The sequence below is a fragment of the Danio rerio genome, chromosome 21 (genome assembly GCF_049306965.1).
Source record: "Danio rerio strain Tuebingen ecotype United States chromosome 21, GRCz12tu, whole genome shotgun sequence".
Classification (NCBI taxonomy): domain Eukaryota; kingdom Metazoa; phylum Chordata; class Actinopteri; order Cypriniformes; family Danionidae; genus Danio; species Danio rerio.
In genome coordinates, this window is record NC_133196.1 from 32,209,557 (window position 1) to 32,232,133 (window position 22,577).

General features: G+C 33.2%; 3 protein-coding genes across 15 annotated transcripts in view; 1 reads left to right on the forward strand and 2 right to left on the reverse strand.

Annotated features, from left to right (window-relative positions):
• The window catches only part of ppp3ca (protein phosphatase 3, catalytic subunit, alpha isozyme), a 267,749-nt gene that overhangs the window by 168,756 nt on the left and 76,416 nt on the right, over positions 1–22,577 (forward strand). The window lies entirely within an intron of this gene.
• On the reverse strand, positions 1,837–9,772 carry havcr1 (hepatitis A virus cellular receptor 1). Of its 12 annotated transcripts, none has more exons than XM_073934430.1 (9): positions 9,679–9,772; positions 7,790–8,131; positions 6,865–6,957; positions 6,537–6,623; positions 6,214–6,309; positions 3,380–3,435; positions 3,209–3,284; positions 3,085–3,121; positions 1,837–2,133 (listed from the first exon to the last, which is right to left on the reverse strand). In XM_073934430.1, exons 1-9 carry the CDS (start codon positions 9,731–9,733, stop codon positions 2,007–2,009), a joined length of 969 nt encoding a protein of 322 aa, XP_073790531.1. In that variant the 5' UTR covers positions 9,734–9,772; the 3' UTR covers positions 1,837–2,006.
• Positions 11,949–18,116, reverse strand: havcr2 (hepatitis A virus cellular receptor 2). 2 transcript variants are annotated; one of them, XM_003200873.7, is made up of 7 exons: positions 17,195–18,116; positions 16,298–16,636; positions 16,143–16,211; positions 14,545–14,613; positions 14,401–14,444; positions 14,023–14,107; positions 11,949–12,401 (listed from the first exon to the last, which is right to left on the reverse strand). In XM_003200873.7, the coding sequence occupies exons 1-7, from the start codon at positions 17,238–17,240 to the stop codon at positions 12,358–12,360; spliced, it is 696 nt and encodes a 231-aa protein (XP_003200921.2). In that variant the 5' UTR covers positions 17,241–18,116; the 3' UTR covers positions 11,949–12,357. The 2 variants fall into 2 exon arrangements, with proteins under 2 accessions (XP_003200921.2, XP_009293791.1); XM_009295516.5 differs by lacking the exon at positions 14,545–14,613.

Consider the following 22,577-nt stretch of genomic DNA (forward strand, 5'->3'; position numbering starts at 1 on the left):
GATGTGAAAAATGTACATTATTAGATTATTAAAAAAGTTTTTATGGTTCTTTTTGATTCATAACGTGTAAAACCCAAAACGTTACGGTAACTCAAACCATTTGAGGAAACCGATTGCAACAACCATTTGAAGGTAAGTTCAACAACTAATCCTAATGAGTACTGTGAACTTAATCCATTTGAGTAAACAAAGCTATTTGAGCACAATAAAACCTGATAAATGAAGAGAACTCAAACCAATAAGTAGCCTACTATAAAACGCAATAAGTTAAGGCAACTCAAACCATTTGATAATATGTTTTTTAAACTAATCTATATGAAACTCGGAATTTACTCCATTTAAGTGGAAGTGATGAGGTGTTAGGTTAACTAATTACCTTCAACACTGAGTTCAAAACTCTTTTCAAATGAGTAGAATTAACTTTCAGTAAATTTAGTTAACGTCATTTCAATTTATTTAAATAATAATACTCATGGCTCGTGTGTTTATATCCAGCAGGCACAGGACCTCAACATGACGTCAGATGGATGCTGTATCCCAACGTCATGGGGACGTTGCATTTTTTGGTGGAAATGAAAATCAGGTTGACGTCAGAACCAAACGTCAGACTGATGACAGCTAGTGTGTAGTGTCAGACAGATGCTGTGGTTTGATTACTTTCCAAAACAACCGAATATCCACAACATGAGCTTATGTGGACGTTTCCACTATGACGTCTGTCAGACGCTGGATTTTGGTTGCCATACCTGACGACTAAATGTCAGTATTTGATATCAATATGACTTTGTTAAAGTTGGATTTTGGTCCCCTTCCAACACAACATAAAGTCCACCAACATCTGACATCGTTATTGGACATCAAAATAACTGGTTAGACACTGAATATTGGTCACAACCTAAATATTAACGTCTTTAATTAATTCAGATGAATTATTCAGGAACATTAATTAATTCTAGAGTTTAGGCTTAGAATTATTTTTTTTACTTTGTATACCACTGGAAACAACATTTTATATGATTTTGACAGAAGTTGTAAAGTTGTAGTTTCAATATTCTTTTTTTTTATTTATTAATGAACGCCGTACACAAAAAACAAACATGATTTGTGAATTGGTTGAACTGGCTGTTCTATTCTGAAAGGTAGTGCAGTGGGTATCGCTATCGCCTCACAGTAAGAAGGTCACTGGTTCAAGCCTCGGCTGGGTCAGTTGGCATTTCTGTGTGGACACTAAAGACTGAAAATTCAGCTTTACATAACAAGGATAAAATGACATTTTAAAATCCAATAAAATAGCAATTCATTAAAATATTGATAGAAATACAAACAGATCTAGAAATAATAATATAAGCTCCTAACCTTGCTAATGTATGCTAAAGTCCAAAATGAATATGTAACATTTATACATTTATTTTCTAAAGAAATAAGAAAAAAAAGTATACAATCCACTCAGTCAAAAATACTGGTCTTTCCTTTTTGTGTACATACATTGTAATAAGCAAGCATTATACCTCTAAAATGCTGCATCATTGTTAATAGTTTGGTTTTTGGTTTGGTATGGAGGAAGGAAGTTTTCTAGGTGTGACCTCTGAGTGAAAGGTGTGAACACATTATGAACAGCTTTATCAGTGGGTATCAATTTAAAGCTAACATTAGCACTTCTAGCGCTTAGATTTGTCGAAAGTATCGACTTTGGTTCCAATCAGTACTATGATCATTTCCAAGTAAAGGAGAGAACCTGTTTTATGCACTCTTTAAAAAAAAAAAAATTAGAGTGTAAAGGGTGTAAGAAAAGCACAGCTGTGAATCAACCTGTGGTAATGATTGATTTAAACATTGTTGACTTCAGATTATATTTAATAAAGATATAGTGTTACATTATGTTAGCCACATAACATCAGAGTATAAGGTTAGTCCAAGTTAATCATTTCTCTGATAGATATTTATATTATTACAAACAAAACAGACTCAATTCCACACTGGTCAATAATTGTGAGTTTGCTCAGATATTAATGCCACTGTTCGTATTCGCTTTCAGCCTGTATCTGATAGACATTTTCCACAGCCATCTCTCTGTTGTACAGGCCCACACTGCTGCCAGAATTACTGTAGATGACGGAGATCTCAGAGTTCTGCCTTCTGAAAGAGAAACGGGCATTTAAATAGTGAATATTTCTTAATAATTAATAATAAAAACGAACACAATATTATTAGCATTAATATTTTGCTTGAGTTTCCTTTCGGTCTTGTTAATCACTTAGCTACTTTGCTTGGTTACTTATTAGGTTCACCTGGGCCTTGTTTAGTTGCTTCTATGTATATTTTCTTTGTTTTGTTAAGTTTTTGCTGAGTCATTAGTTAAAATTACATGGACATATTCAGCTTTAATCAAAATTAAATCATTCTAAATGTCTAAAACAAAAGTTTTAACATCTGTGGAATAAAAGCCATGTTAATAATAATGTGTTCATTAATACCAGCTTGTACTGAGTGTCATATATCATTATGCCAGATATACATTATAGCACATCCACTTAATTTTCCATTTTCAAATGTTCAAGTGTGCATTTCCTATTAAAAATGTTTAAAGTGCTCCTATTATAGGTTTATATTTTTGTTTTTGGGAATCCGCAACAACAGGCTGACATGCATGCAGGGTCAAAAACACTTTCATTATATTATAATATGCATTTATTTTACCTTATTTGCTTAACAACTCTCAAACAAGTCACATAAAAATGATACATTTTTCCAAACCCCTTATATGCATGACACTACTCTGTGGTTATTGGTCAAACAACCCAGAGTGTTGTGATTGGCTTAAAGCATGCAGCGCATGTCGGAAATGGAATTGAAAAGAATTATCATTTTTTGGGTGAACTATCCCTTTGACATTAACATTTTACACAATACAACGTCTTGTTTAATTCATTAAATAAACATATAATTGAAATACAAAAATAATAATAATATTATTTTAATAATAATTTTAGCTTTCAGCTTTTATTCACATTGTATTTAATTAAGATAATTTTACATATAATGTGTTTAATAATTGCACGAATAGCACTTCAGAGATTGACTTACACTTCTAGCGAGGCTCTGGTTTTCTTCTTTTGCTTCCCTGATAACAGAAAAGTTTCATTTCATGAGTAACAAGCACCAAGAGAAAACAATGTTGTGAAATGTGAAACTGAATTAATGCACTTACACATGAAAGCAGCGGCAATGGCTATCAAAGCCAACAGCAACAGGAGAACAGGCACAAGAACTGCAGATACAGTCACCTTTAAGAACATATCAGAGTCAAAATACTGTATAAACTGACCAACGTTTCAAACAGTAAAACAACCAAAGTTTGCTATTAAGTTGAAATACTTACATTATCTTTGCTTTCCGCAGAAGACGATTCATGATACACAACAGAAAAAGAAGGTTCTACTGTGAAAAATAAAAAAAACACAAACATATTGTTTTATCAACAGCAACTTTGAATAAGCTGATACAAAAGCTAAACTCTGTATTTTTGTGGTCAGTACCTAATTTACCCCAAAATAAGAAGAAACTCTTGCGTAGTAGCTATTAATATAATATATTAATAATATATTAATAATGTATATTAATAATATACTAGTACTAGCAAAACAATTTGGAAGAAGTGTGCGCTTACACAAATAAATCTCCAACAAAAGCATTGTGCTTCTCTAAGCAACATTTGGTTTCTGAATGAATCTGATATGCAGATGATTCAGTCCATTCATAACAGTCAGTCAATTTGTGTATGAGTAAATCTGCCTTGTTGAATGAACCAAATGGTTCAGTGATTCACTTAAGCCAGATGCTTACTGGAAGTTTTAGTTAAGTTAGTTGTATAAAATATTCCTCCGATATTTTCAAATATAATTATTTTACTAAAATTAAATCATTTAAAGAGTTAGCTCACAATGATGTCATGATTTTCTTACACTCAATTTGTTCCAAGCATGTTTGTTTTGTTGAACAAAAAAGGAAGATATATACACTGAAGAATGTTAGGTGGGACATTGACTTCCAAATTATTTCTTGTTCCTACAATGGATGTTCTATATAATATCTAATTTTGTGTTCAACGGAAGAAAAACATCATGAAAGTTTAGAACCACTTGAGTGTGAGTAAATTGTGAGGTCATTTTCATTTTTGGGTGATTTATCCCAAAAGTTAAAATATTACTCATATTTGTTTAATAAGGCTTTATGCCACCGATGATCTGCATTAAACAGTTTGTGTGCCTTCTCTCAAATAACTTCAGATGCAACTATTTGGCTTGTAGTGCAACAACGAAATTTGATACTGATATCATTTGATTTGTGACAACACTAATGTATTATAATTATTATTTTAAAAATGTTAAATGAAATACAGTGCATCAGGAAAGTATTTATAGCGCTTCAATTTTTCCACTTTTTTTAATGCTACACCCTTATTCCAAAATGAATTCAATTCATTTGTATCCGCAAAATTCTATTCACAATACCCCATAATGACAATGTGAAAAAAAAATTTTTTTTTTTAATTGTTTGAATTGTTTTGAAAAAAAAAAAAAAAAAAAAAAAAACCTGCTTCAGTGTGCTCTTGACCTCAGACTGGGGTGACAGTTCATCTTTCAGCAGGACAATGACCCAAAGCACACCTTCAAAAAATCAATGTGGCTTCACAACAACTCTGTGAATGTCCTTGAGTGGCCCTGCCAGAGCCCAGACCTAAATCTTATTGAACATCTCTGGAGAGATCTGAAAATGTACACCATTGCCTCCCATCTAACTTGATAGAGCTTAAGAGGCACTGCAAAGAGGAATGGGCAAAAATTTCCAAAGACAGGTGTGCCAAGCTTGGGGCATCATATTCAAAAAGACTTGAGGCTGTAATTGCTGCCAATAGGTGAATCAACAAAGTATTGAGCAAAGGCTGTGAATACTTATATACATGTGGTTTTTCAGTTTTTATTTATTTCTTTATTTTTAACAAATTTGCAACAATTTCAAAATAATCTTTTTCACATTGTGGGGTATTGTGTGTAGAGGTTTGAGGAAGTAAATTAATTTAATCCATTTTGGAATAAGGATGAAACAAAATAAAAATGTGGAAAAACTGAAGCGGTATGAATACTTTCCAGATGCACTGTAATAAGATAAAAGATTCTGAAAATAAAGGTAAGAAAAATCACTCAAGACTAAACTCAAACGGTGACAGTTCTCATTAACGTCCATATTAGTAGACGTGACAATATTCAGTAGTGCAATATATTGTGACAATAAACATGCATCATACCGTTATTGTGGTTACTTCAAAATACTGTGAATAATTATTTAATATTTAATTCGTTTTTAAAGATATTCAGATTGTTGTATTGACAATGGTGTTATCACAGCATCAAATGCTAAAAAGAATTAATGGGCTATTTATAAAAAAATATCTGTCAGCTAGCTTGCTGCAATTCTAACATGGTCCTAACATGGCCCACTGAAGCTAAGCGGGGTCATGCCTGCTCAGTACCTGGATGGAAGACCACATGGGAAAGCTAGGTTGCTGCCAGAAGTGGTGTTAGTGAGACCAGCAGGGGGTGCTCAACCTGCAGTCTGTGTGGATCCTGATGGCCTGTATAAATCGATGGGGACTTTTTACTGCTCAGTGAGTGCCAACTTTTGGATGAGATGTTAAACCGAGGTCCTGACAGGCCAAATTTAGCCTCTGTCCATCAAGGCCTCCTAACTATCCCTATATCATAATTAGTTTTATCACTCTGTCTTCTCTTTACCGATCATCTGGTGTGTGATTTGTGGTCTGGCATAATATGGCTGCTGTATTTCTATCATTAATATAATAACTTATGTAAAAAAATGTAGCCTATTTCTCAGCGTTCATTTAATGAATTCATGATCAAACTTTTACTACTGCGACCTAATTGTAAAAGTTTACTCTGAATGTTTATCAGCAATAAACTAAAATATAGAGTTGTTTTTTATTTTATTTTAAGTGTTAAAGGAACCTTTTTATTGCAGCTTATGTCAATATCATGATAATATACCACATCTTGATAAAGGCTTCAGCAATTTTCACAACAGGAAAACCATCATATGTCTACATATTAATAATATGACAGCTTTGTAATGTCTTGTTTCGATAGTGTACAGTATATTAAAATTAAAAATAGTGTAAATTCACATATTGTGTTTTACCAGATGTTGTATTGGAGAGCCACATTCCAGCAGTGCTGCTTCTGGGAGCATATGATGGACTGATGGTTGAAGAAATCTCTTTTCTTGTCTTATTACCTAATCAAAAATAAACACAAATTGTTATAATATTCTTTACTTGTTTTAAAGTCTTTAAAAAGCAGAGATCTTTAGTGACCAAAGATCTGTGAAAAATGCAATAACATTCATCAAAATCAATCACTGGAATAACAATAAAATAAATTGAGCAACAATTTAGCGATTGATCATATTAAACTGTTTCTTCAGTCATTATAGATGCACTGCCAGAGTTAAAATCATAATACCTCCTGATGTTTCAGTGGTCTGTGATTCTGGGGTTAAAAGGCCAGAAATAGTCGTTACCAAAGGGTCTGGTGAGGTTGTAGCAGGTGCTTTGAAACAGGATGTAAAATGTTCCTTTTTAAATGTTGAAACTCTCACATGAGCAGCGAATGTTAGAAAACTGCTGACTTTACACAGCGCTGATTGCATCTGTGATGACTGAATGATGTCAGATCATGCCAAACTATTATCGTAATCACTAATAAAATTTATCTTTAGATTGTTTCCATCATTCAGACGTAACAGATTGACAGAGACATTATGAAAGCACATATAAACACACTTAAGTACCCTCTGTCATGGCAGTGGTGTAAACTCCTGTGGTTTCATGCTCGGATGTGCTGCTTGACATGGATGTAGTTTCCAGGGTGGTTGGAATAATGGCTTTGAAGAAAGTGTATTTCAATGGAAATACGAAAATACAATGGTTGGACAATAGAAATGCTGGATTGTTTCAGCTGGGTTTAAATTATTTTCGTTATGTTAAACTTAGTGGTGGAATTTTTCTGTTATTTACCCAAATTTGTGTTTAAACAGCTGAGCATTTTTAGAGTGTGGAATATGGATAGCACCCAATAACACAATAACATTTTTACATACAATTTTTGACCCAACTTTAACTCAAAGGCTTTGTCATATTTTACCCAAATTTGGGTTGAAACAACTAAGCATTTTTATAACATTTAAAACATTAGAGTCTGTAAGGTTTATTCTAATATGTAAACCATAATGTTGGGTCAAATATGGACAACTATGAATAGTGTGATTTAAATTAAATGTTTCAAAATTAACCCAATGTTAATTTTGTCAAGAATTGATACAATTTTGGGTTACAACAACCCAGCATATTTAGAATGTAAAGAAAAACTGTAAAAGTCTACTTTTATAATAACAGTATATTTTTATATGCTTTAAGCAAACATTACAGTCACATGATCAATTAAAAAAAAGATGGTAAATAATAGTGACATATATTTTTCATAACTGTCTATAGTTTATTAATATGGTGATAATATATAGTAGTATATAAAGTGTATAGTGCAGTGATAATTAATATAGTGAGATGTTTTTATTCATTCTTGCAGGAAAATTACAGGCTATTTTTTATCTTAATGGCTTCAATATAGACTGAACAAATAAATATTTTAATAAGCTAGTAATTAGCAGACACTACAATTCACATTAAATATTTTTGTCATAGTTTATCAACACTTACCATCATCAACGATCAAATGGACGTAATACTTCTCATCATTAAACCATCCAGGCACGTGTACACGGCATCCATATTTTCCAGAGTCTGTTTTATCAATGTTAAAAATAGTCAGAGACACATCTCCATGCTGGATTGGTCCCGCCAGATCATATCTATCTGAATTCCTCGTCGACACTTTATCTCCATCACTTGCAATAATTTCTTCGCCACAGCCCCTACTGGGAATATCTCCTCTCATCCAGCATATTTCACATTTGCCATGATATCTGCTGTCATATTTACATGGCAAAGTCACATTGTCACCCTCGAAACTCTGTACAATAATGTCGCTGCATCTGCAAACTGAGAGACAGTAATTTAAATAACCTTGAATGTAGACATTTACAAACAAAATACCAATATAGCATTTTAGATATTAAAATTCATAATGATGTGATAAATAATAGCACTTATGTGTTACATTTGCAAACAAAATATATACTGTAATGTCATATATTATTACAGTGTAGATTTACATTGGCAGTGAAACAGTGATTCAAATAGGCATGATTTAGGATATTTGTTCATTCATTTTCCTTCTGCTTAGTACCTGATTTTTTCAGGAGTCATCACAGCAGAATGAACCACCAAATTTGGACAGTACAACAAATAATTACATTTAAAAACTAATATACAGTCGAAGTCAGAATTATTACCCCTCCAGAACAGGGGAGGATTTAGTCATTTTGGGGCCCTAAGCAATTCCAGCCGAAAGTTGTAAAATGGAACTTTTGTACTTACATTTTTTTATTATTATTAATTTGCTGCTTTTTTATATATAATTCTATCTCTTTTTCTGTATTCTATCCTTATACAAAACAATAATAATATATAAAGTACCTTGTTAAACTTTTGAAATGATTTGTTTTCTTAAGTTGAATTCACAACTAAACATAATAAATAAAACTATTTGGTTTTTAAAATTAAATCTTTACTTAAATACCAGCTAGACTGGTCCATGATGGAAGTAGAAGATTCAAATAAAAACAATTTTTAGACCCTCATACAAAATAGGATAGAAAACAATGTTATATATAATTTATAGGTTTCATTTACTTCTAGGCATTTATTTGGGGGCCCTCAGATTTCCTGGGGCCCTAAGTGGCCGCTTACCTTGCTTAATGGTTAAATCCACCGCTGCTCCTGAATTATTGAACCCCCTGTATTTTTTTTTTGTTTTGTTTTTTTTGTTTTTGTCTTTAATTTCTGTTGAACAGAAAGAGGGGGTTTTCAACACATTTCTAAACCTAATAGTTTGTTTTGTAGGCAATACAAAAAATATAGCTAAAAGGGGCTAATAATATTGACCTTATAATAGTTTAAAAAGTAAAAAAGTTAAGAAAAAAAAGTGTTAAATAGTTTAAAAAATAGTTTAATATTGACCTTATAATAGTTTAAACTTATAATAGGTAAAAAAAAAATTAAAATAAAAATACAACAAGGCGTTCACCAGAAGAAAAAATATTATTGGAAATACTGAAATATTAAAATAAAAATTTGAGAGAAAGACTAATAAATTTGCTAACTTTTAGGTTATTCTATGTTTCATTACAGTGTAAATCCAAATTCTGCAAGACAAACGAAATACATTCAAACTACCCTTGAATTTACATATTAAAATCCATTAAGATATTTTTATTTATAGGAAATATAGCCCATTTAATGTTTCCAAATGAAATAAATCACTGTGTCATATTTTATATAAATCCACATTATTTTAGATATTGGCATGTAAATATATTATTTAGAATTGCAAAAAGTAAATAAACAAACTCTTCTTTTTTACTTTTCTTCTTCTTTTTTTTTCTTTTTTTTTAGGTTTCAGTAGCCTATATAAATGTGAAACTCACTCGTCAGGCAGCAGAGAATCCATGATGAGAGGAACCAGCTGTGAAGATCAGTCATGATGAAAATGTGTCACTCTCTCTGCAAGCAATGCACAAGACTAACTCATGCTTCTTCTTACATTATTATTGCCCTTTACACGGAAGTGCACATGACGGCTTTGCTTAAATGTGCATTCAGAGTTCTTCTTCACAGTTTCACTTCCATGTGTGGCCTCTACAACTGTGTTCAACTTTAAAAAACCGAAAGCGAAATTTACTAGAGCCATCTACTTAAACAGAAAAAAAAAATCTCACGCTGATAAACATTGTATGAGAATATGAAATTGTTTTAATTCACATTTAAACATAATTGACACATTCATTTTTATATTTTAACGCATTGAACGCTAGAGGTCGCTATTGTACAACACTGTTTAAATAAACTCGCTTTTAACAAGCAGCTATTTTAAAAGTGATATATGTTTTTAGGCCTATAACTATAACGTTTTTAACGTGACATAAGCTCAGCTTATATCTAAAAAGAGACAAATATAACTAAGGGCCAGTATAAGTTTCTGACGGTATCATAGCCTTGAATAAATAGGCTTGCAACGGTTTCACTTATGGTATTGTGACCACTACTCTGAAATATGTTTTAAATGTCTGAGTAAAGAACACACACAAAAAAAAAATAATAATAATTTTAGGAAACATTTAAAATATTTTGGAGCAGTAAACATGTCTACATAATTAAAAGGATTTCTGCTCTCTTCATTTACAAAAAAACATTTTAAAAAAATGTATTCTTAGGATTGATATAACAGAAAAATGTTGCGGTTTTAAAACCTTGACTTTTCCAAACCGCGGTATACCTATCGTCCTATGCCTACATATAACCTTACAGTTAAAGAAGTGCATATTTACATAAAGGCCTGTTTAACATATTGTTTTGCATACTTTCATTAACTTATTTTCTTTTTGTCCCTTTTTTAATCTGGGGTCGCCACAGTGGAATGAACCGCCAACTTATCCAGCATTTGGTTAACACAGCGGATGCCCTTCCAGCAGCAACCCATCATTAGGTGTTGAGTTTGCATGTTCTCCCCGTGTTCGCGTGGGTTTCCTCCAGGTACTCCGGTTTCCCCCACAAGTCCAAAGACGTGGTATAGGTGAATTAGGTAAGCTAAATTGGCCGTAGTGTATATGCTGGATAAGTTGGCGGTTGATTGCGCTGTGGCAAACCCAGATTAATAAAGAACTAAGCCAAAAAGAAAATGAATGAATAAATGAATAATCAGTGATTAGCATAGGCCTATGACTAAAATTAAAATGCTGACAAGTAGATTGGCAATGAATTTTGGGCACACTTTGCTGTTATGTTGCAAATTAGTAATGGAATGCCAAACATCTTATGAACAAGCTAGCCCTGAGTCTAAACCTAAATCCAAGCCTGCTGTCCTTAGGGATTTTCATTCTTTTCACATTTGAATGCAACAAGCTCATATGCCTGACTTCATAGGTGAAGAGCTGAAAATTGAAGGCGTGATTGCTTTCTTCACATGCTACCAAAATTATTGCAAATGCAACTTTCCTAGTTGGAAATTGGACACAAATGGCCTTTTAAGTCAGATTTTCAACAGCGAAACTTGGATTTAATTTGATACACAGTTATAGAAGATTAAATGCTGCTGTGACTGGTATTCTTCATTAGTTTTCCAACAGCTACACCATCTTGTCATGTAATGTCAGTAGTGCATATTTAAATATCCAATTAATCAAATTTTATGTTATCAGTGAATTTAAGATGTATTCTTGGGACATAATACGATTTAACTAAGAAATGATTGGGTTTTTCTTGCTTCCTGTTATTTCTAAGAAATAAGCACTTGAATGTAATGAAGTCATACTGCGAGTGGGAAGCACAACATTTTTAAAACACGTACGCAGCAAATCTCCCCCAAAAATGTACTTATTACTATTTACCATCAAAAGGTTGAGAATGGCCTGCTCAAATCTGTCAATCACTAGTGTTTGACCAATAGTGAGAGTTTGGGGCGTGGCTTCTGAAACAGGTTGAGCCAGAGGGTGTTGATGACTACATCAAACTTGGTTCCAAGAGAGATTAGTTCCAGCTCTGCATCAACACACTTCTTAATAAGCCTAAAAAACTAAATTAGTTTGATCAGGTGTGTTTAATTGGGGATAATCAATCACTGTATCAACTGGTAAAATATTATAAGGAAATAATAATCTTTAGAAAGGGTGTGGTGAGTATAAAGAAAAGGTGAAAAGCTTGTTTTAAAATAAGTTTTATTTTTTTGTAATTCCACTAGGTGACAATAGTAGTGCAGAAACTACTTCATCTTTGAGCACAAAAAAAATATTAAAAAATTGATTTCTGAGAAAAAGATGCAAGACACACAATTAGAGTTAAATTTTGGTAAGCTTTTTACAGAATAACTTGGCAAATGAAGATACATGCTACATATGTCATATTACAATAAAAAGTCTGAAAAACAACAACACAATATACAGTACATTATCTCAGATTTTGATTAATAATTGATTAATTATATATTAAAAAAATCAGGCACTGAGAACTAACCCCAAAACAAAAGAGAGAGGAAAAGGTCCACGTCACCATGCTTGTGGTCTGTATAGAGTCAAAGTGACATCAAACAAAGCATATCCATAGCAGATTTTTTACATTGTCCTGCTGATGGTCTGTTCTCTGTAGCGCCGCAGTCCTGAGGGCAGAGCATTCGGATGGATGTGTTAATGCACAGTAAGCAAAACTGGCCATGAGTCACCTCTTTCACTTCCACTCAGCCATGAGAGCCAAATTTAACACTATGCAGCATGATAATCTGCGGAAGTTTCTACATAGTCGTATAGAATGACCAAGTGTTTCTTGGTCAAGCATTAAATGAAATGCTCAGTGCACTTTCAAACTAAAGTACTGATGGGTTTAGAGCCTTATTTGGATGATTTAACCTGAAAAGGTCACATATTTCACCCTAAAATAAATATATTTATAATTTTACACACACCCATAATAGTGACCAGGGTGACCAGTCCCTGTTTTCTAGGAAATTCTTGTAGTCTTGTCCCAAACTGTTTAAATTTAATTGAAATATACAAAATGAAAAGAGGAGCTTGCACTTTCTTCCATTCACATCATGTGGCATGATTTCATATTGTCTGATTTGCATTTATTCATTGTGTTCAATAAATAATATTTTATGGTAATGAAATTTGTTGCTAATTGTTTATGACAATAATATGGCAAAGATTTTTATAATAGAAATAATTTTCTTCTTTGCAATTATTAAAATGAAGCACATTTGTGTACTATAGATAGACAGACAGACAGACAGACAGACAGACAGACAGACAGACAGACAGACAGACAGACAGACAGACAGACAGACAGACAGACAGACAGACAGACAGACAGACAGACAGACAGACAGATAGATAGATAGATAGATAGATAGATAGATAGATAGATAGATAGATAGATAGATAGATAGATAGAATTTAACACAGGTGAACTCCAAATAAGCGGCTGAAACAACTCAAGAATGATGCCATAGTCACACTTGAGTTTGAGCAAGCAAAATTCTGTCATTAGGCGCTGCAAAAAGGGATTAAACAAGATCACGTGATTCGATTTCATAGGTCAGAGTTCACCATGCTTGAACTTTGTAACGCAGCGAACTGTGAAACTTGTTGCATGAGCTTGCGTTTTTGGTCTGACGCATTCACATGCGTATGAATGGAAGTCTATGAAGAGAAAAGTCCAGTGTGATCGCAGCTTGATCAGTGGAAACAGAATGTACCTGACCTCAATTTAGAGCTTCACGGCAAAGACTGTGATTACTTATGTACATGTGATTTTTCAGGTTTTTTTATTTTTAATAATTTGCAGCAATTTCAAAAAATCTTTTTTTCTCCCATTGTCATGGTAGACATGACATGGTAGACATGGTTGTGTGTAGAATTTTAAGGAAATAAATGAATTAAATATATTTTGGAAAAAGGCTGTAACAAAAAAATTTGGAAAAAGTGAAATGCTATGAATACTTTCCGGATGAACTGTATATAGATAGATAGAACTATGTTTTTCTATAATTTACCAATAAGTAAATATAAAAATAAAATGTAAATTTAAAAAATAAATATTTATCTAAAATATTGACTATAAAAACCATGTTAAACACCAATCATTTTATAAATAAACATAACACAAAAGTGATGTCTTTCCTAATCTTCTTATCTAGCTCTTAACAGCTTTTGATGACATTTATGCTTTGTATTTCATATTTCCAGAGTTAAATTAGATTAATTACTTGTTAAGGAACTTACTGAGGAAAAGTGCGATGATCAATCCCGGGATGAAGATAATGGCCCCCACTCTTACAGTAGTTATGATGAATGTTTCCATTGTTTCCTAGAACGACACGCAACATATTCAATGCTTGCATGCAGAACTTATACATGTCTAATACATGTGAATGGAAACATATAAAATAAGTATGCTTGCCACTTTTCATACATGCATTACCAAAAAGCATTCAATGCAGAAAACAACTTGGCAGCAACTGCAGAACTGCTAATGAATCTCTATTTGAAAAATGACGATACTGTACAATGCAATACAATGTGATACAACACAACACAAAACTATACACTACAATACAATACAGTAACATTTAATGTAATTTAATTTAATTAGAGCAGTACCTCAGTATGAGCCACTGCTTTGACTTCACCCATGCGGACATCATCTGAAATAAAGCAATGAGTTTATTCTTGTCAGATGTTGACTCTTATTTCTTAACATCCCTCAGTGTTGATTGAATGTAGTCAGGATGACAATAATCATACCTGTGGTCATCTTTTCTGATATGAGATAAAGCTCAGTAATCAGTGTGGTGGAGTCTGACACAAGGTGGACTGTGTGTAAAACCAAACATTGTTAATCAGGGTTATTTTATCTCATGCATTTAAAACAGTCAGACCAGACCAGTTTGATTTAGCTCTTATGTTAGTATTGATTATTCATATTATAAATTAAGGTTGACACAAAGATGATGAATAGATACAATATAAAGTGCTTAATAAAGTATGTCAAAAAACATACATTAACACAGACCAGACTGGATAATTATCTGAGAGAACTAAATATACAAGAAATGGCTGTATTCAAAATTGCCCCCTAAACCCTCATGTACTATTCTGTACATTAGTCCACTAATATAGTCCACTTAAAGGAGTAAATTTGATAGTTATTTAACACAGCGAGCTGTCTATTAATAGTAAATCAAAGCATTTTGAATTCTGTCATCTATATACAAATGTCTTAACTATCAAATAATAATTTATTAAGAAACTTACACCAATAGGATTCTGCTGTGGATGACATCTTGTGGTCAGGCGTGGAAATTTATTCAGGCGCAGAAACTCTCACAATGCATTATGAGTGTTATTTAGCTGTTGAGTGCACATTGGTTGTACACTCGTTATTGTGGTGCATTGTGGGATTGATTGAGTGCATTTCAGAATGTCCACTAGGGTTTCAGAGTCAGACACCACTAGAAATGACTGCATTTAAAAATAGTGCACTATTTAAGGGTATAGACGGCAAATTCACATACAGTTTGATTAAGCTGACACAGCTGTGGAACTAATAAAGGCCAGAAAATGAACAAAGGAACACAAAACAGACCAGACAAGTATACTTTTTATTTTGTTAGAAATGTTAGAAACCTGTTAACAACATGCTAATTCATATATGATTTATATAATTCATATATAATTTGTATTAAAAATATGTTAACAGCCTACTAATTTATTGTAACAATATGCTAATAATGCTAGAAAAAAATTAAATAACATGTTAATTTAAGCTAGAAACATGCTAACTATAATCAAATAAACATGCCAATTCGTGCTAAAAACATGACAGTCAACATCAAGTAAAATGTCTTTTTAATGTCAATAAAGAAAACAGCATGGCTTCATTGTAACAATATGCTAATAATGCTACAAACATGTAAACAACATGTTAACTTATGCTAGAAACACGCTAACAATGATCATATAAACATGCCAATTATTGCTAATGTTAGCCAACATCAAGTTAAATGTCTTATTATTGTCAACAGTGAAAGCAACGTGGCTTCATTGTAACAATATGCTAATAATACTAGAAACATGTAACCAACATGATGGTTTATGCTAGAAGCATGCTAACAATAAACATATAAACATGCCAGTTGTTAATAATGTTAGCCAAAATCAAGTTAAATGTCTGATTATTGTCAACAGTAAAAACTGTGGCTTAATATATATATATTTTTTCTAAATTGCTAGCTGTCATCTACAACAAAAAAGCAGTTCAGTAGCATGTTCGTTTAAATGGCAAACTGAAATAGCTAGTGCTGGATTACATTTTTTGCAAAAACACTGAACAATTTTCATACCTTGTTTTTCCTGCTTTGCTGTTGTAGGGGCCAATTGTGTTTCGGAGACAACTCTCTTTGGATCCAGTCCTTTTATGGATAAGCAGAAAAACTGTCCATCACAACATCTGAGCGCTACAACACTGACCAAGAGACTAAATTGAGCTGTTACTCACCACTGCGGATAAAAAGATAAACGTTGTAACTGATGTCATTGAAAAGACCCGGGATCTCGATACGGCAGACGTACATCCCAGCATCACTCTTCTGAACAGCTCTTATGGTGAGTGAAACATCTCCTCGGTCGAGTCCACTGTCCAAGCTGAATCTGTGGGACTCTCTGTAGTTCAGTTGTAAGCCATCAATGGAGATAACAGTGTTTTCACAGCTGAACAATGACTGGTGTCGGCCCCAACAAACGCCCAATGGGCCATTGGTGTTTATGTCATATTTACATGGTAGAGTAACTGTGTCTCCAACCAGTCCAATCACCAACTTTGATGATTCGCTGCAGGCTATAGCACAAAAACAGACGGACAATTCATATTTTATAGTTTTAGCATACATAATCAAGCAAATTATTAATTTCTTCATGCATTCTATATATTGTTATAGATTTTCCCTCAAAAAAGGCTTAATCTAGACAATTGGCTATATATAACATGTACTAAAACAGCATTTTTGGTTTTAGTGTCATACAGCACAATATGCACCATACTGCAGTTACTAATTATATATATATATATATATATATATATATATATATATATATATATATATATATATATATATATATATATATATATATATATATATATATATATAAAATATTGTTATTTAGTTTTAAGTAAAATACCAAAAGTTTTGGTACATTTCAGTATTTTAAATTCACAGCAAGTTGTTTGGCCTTTAGGCATAAACACTGTTAGGTTTTGCTAGAGTTTTGCATAGCATATAACTGTGCTAATAAGTAAGCAAAAGATGAGAAGACAAGTAAAACTGCACAGGTATAAAACATAATATACTATACTGGACATTATAACGCTATTGAAAGTAGTAGTATTGGCACTTACTTGCAAAACATATATTTGAAGTGATAACAAAAAGAAAAACAATCATTTTCTTTGCTGCGGAACACTCACTAGTCGCTATTTCATGTGTTGATGGCTCATATGCTGAAAATACAACTTCTCTTTTCCATGAGGGATTCTTGCCAATGGGTTCATTTCAACATGCTATTGGTTCTAAAGCCAGACTTAATCATTTCACAATATTATAATTTTACATCATCTGCAAACCTATAAAATAATCTTACAATTTAATTATTTAATATACAATATTAGATTTTTTAATAACAAAAACATTTCAGAAAATAAATTATAAAGTAACTCTGCCTTAAATACACTGTAAAAATGCAGGATTCAAAACAATTCATTCATGTTGTTCCAACACAAATCGATTAAGTTAACTTAATTGTTTTTTAAACATTTATGTTGATTGAACATCAAACAATTAAGTTGTCACAAAAAAAAACTTAAGAATTGTGTTGTTTAAAGTCAGTTTAAATACAAAGTTTGAACAAGAAGAAAAATGTTTTTTTTTTTGTATGTTTATATATTTTTGGGCAGAATTACTTTATGATTTTGTTTTTCTAAAAGGTTTTTGTCACATAGAATGATTATGTATAGATTACATATCAATGCACACTCATACATATCAAGCTATTAAGCATATTTTGACATTTAGTATTTACACAATTTATAGTGTTTGATATATAAACGTAGACACTTTGCTGGCATTAAATATGCTTTCTATATGCATTCAGTTTTGTTGGCAAACTTTCTGATTTGTCATAGTCACAGGAAAAGCATGTATTGAAACATAATTAACAGAAGATGGCTTGAAGATCAGTGGTTAGCTGCCAGTTCTTGTATATGATCTAAGCGATGGTTCTGTAAAAATCTGCTCCAGAATTTCCCCTAGGCTTCCATTAATCTAATTCAACAAAAAAAAAAAAAATAAATTAAAAGAAATGCCACACACACCATAGAAGGATCCTCATCCGCTTCCTTCCTTTTAAGGGGTCGTTGTGTTTCACATTGGCATTGCTGACACTACAGATCCTAAGAGGCCGATTCACGTCTAGACAGTCATATTTCCTTGAGACGGCAGGCTCGGTTTAAGCACAAATGACATAACGTTCTGGTAAAGTTAACCTCTACTGAACTCAATCAGGTTTCCAGTATGTGTCCTGATTCTTGAAAATGGCCTCGTTTTTTATATTTTCCATAATTATTTCAATCTGAAATTACAATGGTGGGAAAAAAAGAAAAGTTGTTTAGCCTCATTAGAATTTTAGGTTTAAGTTAACACTTTATTTTGAGTGCTGCTCTTTAAAGTCACAATAAATTGTATTATACACTCACCGGCCACTTTATTAGGTACACCTCAGTAGTACCAGTTGGACCCCCTTTTGCCTTCAAAACTGCCTTTATCCTTCATAGTATAGATTCAACAAGGTACTGCAAATATTCCTCAGAGATTTTGCTCCATATTGACATGATAACATCACGCAGTTGCTGCAGATTTGTCGGCTGCACATCTATGATGCTCCCGTTCCACTACATTCCAAAGGTGCTTTATTGGAATGAGGTCTGGTGACTGTGGGGGCCATTTAAGTACAGTACAGTACATAACTCATTGTCATGTTCAAGAAACCAGTCAAGAGATCATTCGTGCTTTATGACATGACACGTTATCTTGATGGAAGTAGCCATCAGAAGATGAGTACACTGTGTAAATTAAGGGATCGACATCGTCAGCAACAATACTTAGTTAGGCTGTGGCATTGACACAATGTTCAATTGGTACTAATGGGATCAAAGTGTGCCAAGAAAAAATTCCCCATATCATTACACCACCGCCACCAGCCTGAACCGTTGATACAAGGCAGGATAGGTCCATGCTTTTATGTTGTTGACGTCAAAATTCTGACCCTACCATCCAAATGTTGCAGCAGAAATCAAGACTCATCAGACCAGGTGACGTCTTCTATTATCCAATTTTGGTGAGCCTGTGCGAATTGTAGCCTCAGTTTCCTGTTCTTAGGTGACAGTAGTGGCACATTGTGTGGTCTTCTGCTGCTATAACACATTCACCCCAAGATTCAACTTGCAGTGTGTTCAGAGATGCTCTTCTGCATACCTCGGTTGTAACGCGTGGTTATCTGAGTTACTGTTGCCTTTCTTTCAGCTCGAACCAGTCTGGCAATTTTTTGGCACTAGCAATAACAAGGCATTTCCGCCCACAGAACTACTGCTCACTGGATATTTTCTCTGTAAAACCTAGAGATGGTTGTGTGGGAATCTCAGTAGATCAACAATTTCTGAAATACTCAGACCAGCCTGTCTGGTAATTAGGCACATCTTTATGAATTTACATGTACATAGTATTTTTTAAGAATATTTATATTTTGCTTTTTTAAAGTACATCTGGGTCACATGGAACAAAAAAGTTTCAACCATGACCTCCTGTTTTACAGGGCTGCACACAAGACAAAGGCCAAACTTACTTTAACTGATTGTTGTTGTTGTTGTGGCTGGGTCTCAAAAACGGGTGCTTTTCCCACATTAAAATGTACAGCGCTGGCTTTAAATCCACAAGAATCATTAGATTTAAAAGGGATTGTAAAAGCTTGAGGGAGAGTAAATTTGGATTGTTTATTTTGTTTGAATTTTTATATTGTTGTTTCATATATTGGACAATTTAATTATAGATGTTGACTTATTACATGGAATCTGGATTATGCACTCAGATTCCTTAAAATTAAGTAATTACATACATACTCAAATGACATACTCTTATAACGCTCATATTTGAAAGAGAATTTGTTGGCTTTGCCAAGATCGTTTTTAAATTTTAGTATTCAAAGAATTTAATAATTCTGGTTCTATGAGAAGAGGAAAAATCGATCCTCTCTAACTCAAGTTCAGTATTCAAATACTGTACAAAGCCATAGCCTTGTGTTGCACATCAGCTACAATCATGCACTAAATCCAATCCATTGCTGTCCTGCCTGTGGTTTGTTTGGCAGGCTCCTTCTGTTGGTTGTCTCTTTCAGAGCATTACTGTAATGGAGCTACTTACCCTTTCATTTTACATGGAAGACAATTTCCTCAATGATAGACAGTTTGCTAATCCCCTGGCTGAGGAAGACAAAACAATGTAAAAATCCTATATAAAATAAAATGCACTTTATGGGCTGATTGGTTGTGAGGGCTGGACAAGTAAACACATGGTAGTTCATCATGATAGTTTATCATGATTATGTCTAATGGTACTGGTAAGTAATTATTTAGCAAAAACCCCAAGCATTTAGGAGCCATCTTTCAGTTTTCTGTCATTTCTAGCAGATCTAAGGAGCACTCCACAAATCCCAGACAGCACTTTTTAAATTTAGCATTTATTAAATGTGTTTTATAACAGGATGAAATGATTGTAATGTGCAACTACTGTACTCAGTGGGAGAGTATTATTTCAATGGGATAGTTTTAAGCAGAGGTATAAAAAAGTATTTGATTTTCTCATATATTGTTACATATATCCGACAGAGATCGTACATCTGAATACGCTCACAAATATAAGCACAAATTCTTTACATCCACTTTCTCTTCCTCTATGTGCACATATAAACTTCATACAAAATAATACAAATAAATAAATAAAAAATAAGATGAAGGGGGAACAAAAATATCAGTCTTACAGTGTGTCTTTGCACTCTTAATAACGGTTATGTTGTCTTTAAAGTTTTGTAGCTGGGAAACAATGGACAGGAAAACAACACAAAGAGCAGAAGGTTTTATTTTTACCCAAAAACGTTACATTTTATCATCTTCAAATGAAACTCACCCAGCAGGCACAGGACGTCAATATGACATCAGATTGATGTTATACCCTAAGGTCGTGGGGATGTTGCATTTTGCTTGGAGACGAAACTCGAGTTGATGTCAGAACTCAATGTCAGGCTGACGTCATTGTCCAACATCCAACCTATAATCAAGCAAATATTAACGTATAATGATGTTACAGCTTAACGTTGTGTGGACATTGACACTTTGACGTCTATCAGGCGTTGGATTTTGCCATACCTGACAAATAAAAGTCAGTATTTGACGTCTAAATGATATTGGTTTAAGATGTTGGCTTGACGTTGGATTTTGGTCACTTTTCAACAAAACCTCAAATCAACGACATTTCATGTCAATATTGAATGTCAAAATAATGTTGTATTTAGACACCGTCTAGACATTGAATTTTGGTCACTCAATGTCACAACCTAAATCTAACCTATTATTAACATTTTATGATATTGTGTACCTGCTGGGTCAGTGATTTTAAAGTTTAAATCTCATCTGATTACAGTGTGCTTCAATGACACTTCAACAAAACAATGCTTTAGAATGGGCTCTAACAGGGACTTTTTAATAAGGCTGCCTGCTGCTTCCAGTGAATCATCATGATTTCATCATGAACTCGCCACATTTAAGATCTTTCTTTTTCAAACTAAGTGATCTACTCTGCCTCGTTGAGACACAATATATGGGTCTCACACCAGACAAGAATAGCAGCATTAAATCACATCCTTGACACATCTTTGCAAGATGAATATTTACTTTACCATAGTTTTTTCTATGGGTTTTCAGAGCTCAGTCATATGTTGCTTCTCATAGCACTTACATTTTACAGTCACACTGACTGGATTCTGATTACACTGTCTGACTGTTTAAGGAACCTCATGAAATTGAAGATGAAATCACGTCAGCCCTTTCATCTGAAGTTTTTCGGCAGACACATCCCTTTTATAAAGAGACCATTCTTTTTGAAAACATTTGAGCACATGGTAATTTACGCTGGGCATGGGCTGGTAAGAGTCTGACAGTATGATAACTTTAGATAAAAATATCACGGTTTCAAGGTATTGAGGTTACTGCTCTAAAATAGGTTTATTTTTAAATGTCTGAGAAAAAAAAAAAATTTCCCCCCATTGAGCATAATATAATTAAATTTAGGTAACATTTAGAATATTTTGGAACTGAAAATTATTTGTCAGGCTAAATAATTACAATAAGTCATTGACTTTTGTCTTCATTAGTTTGAAAAACACAGATTTCTTTAAAACTTGAAAAACCATCTTTGGATATTTTTCTTTTCTTTGGATATAAAGTAAGTCATTGCTCTGTTCAGGTCAATAGCATGCTTGTATTTGTTTTTCAGATGTTTGCTGAATCGTGAACTTATCAATAGATTTTGATGTGGATAGTCCTTTTTTTGCTGGAGATACTCATTCATTTTCTTGTCGGCTTAGTCCCTTTATTAATCTAGGGTCACCACAGCGGAATGAACCACCAACTTATCCAGCAAGTTTTTACGCAACAGATGCCCTTGCAGCCACAACCC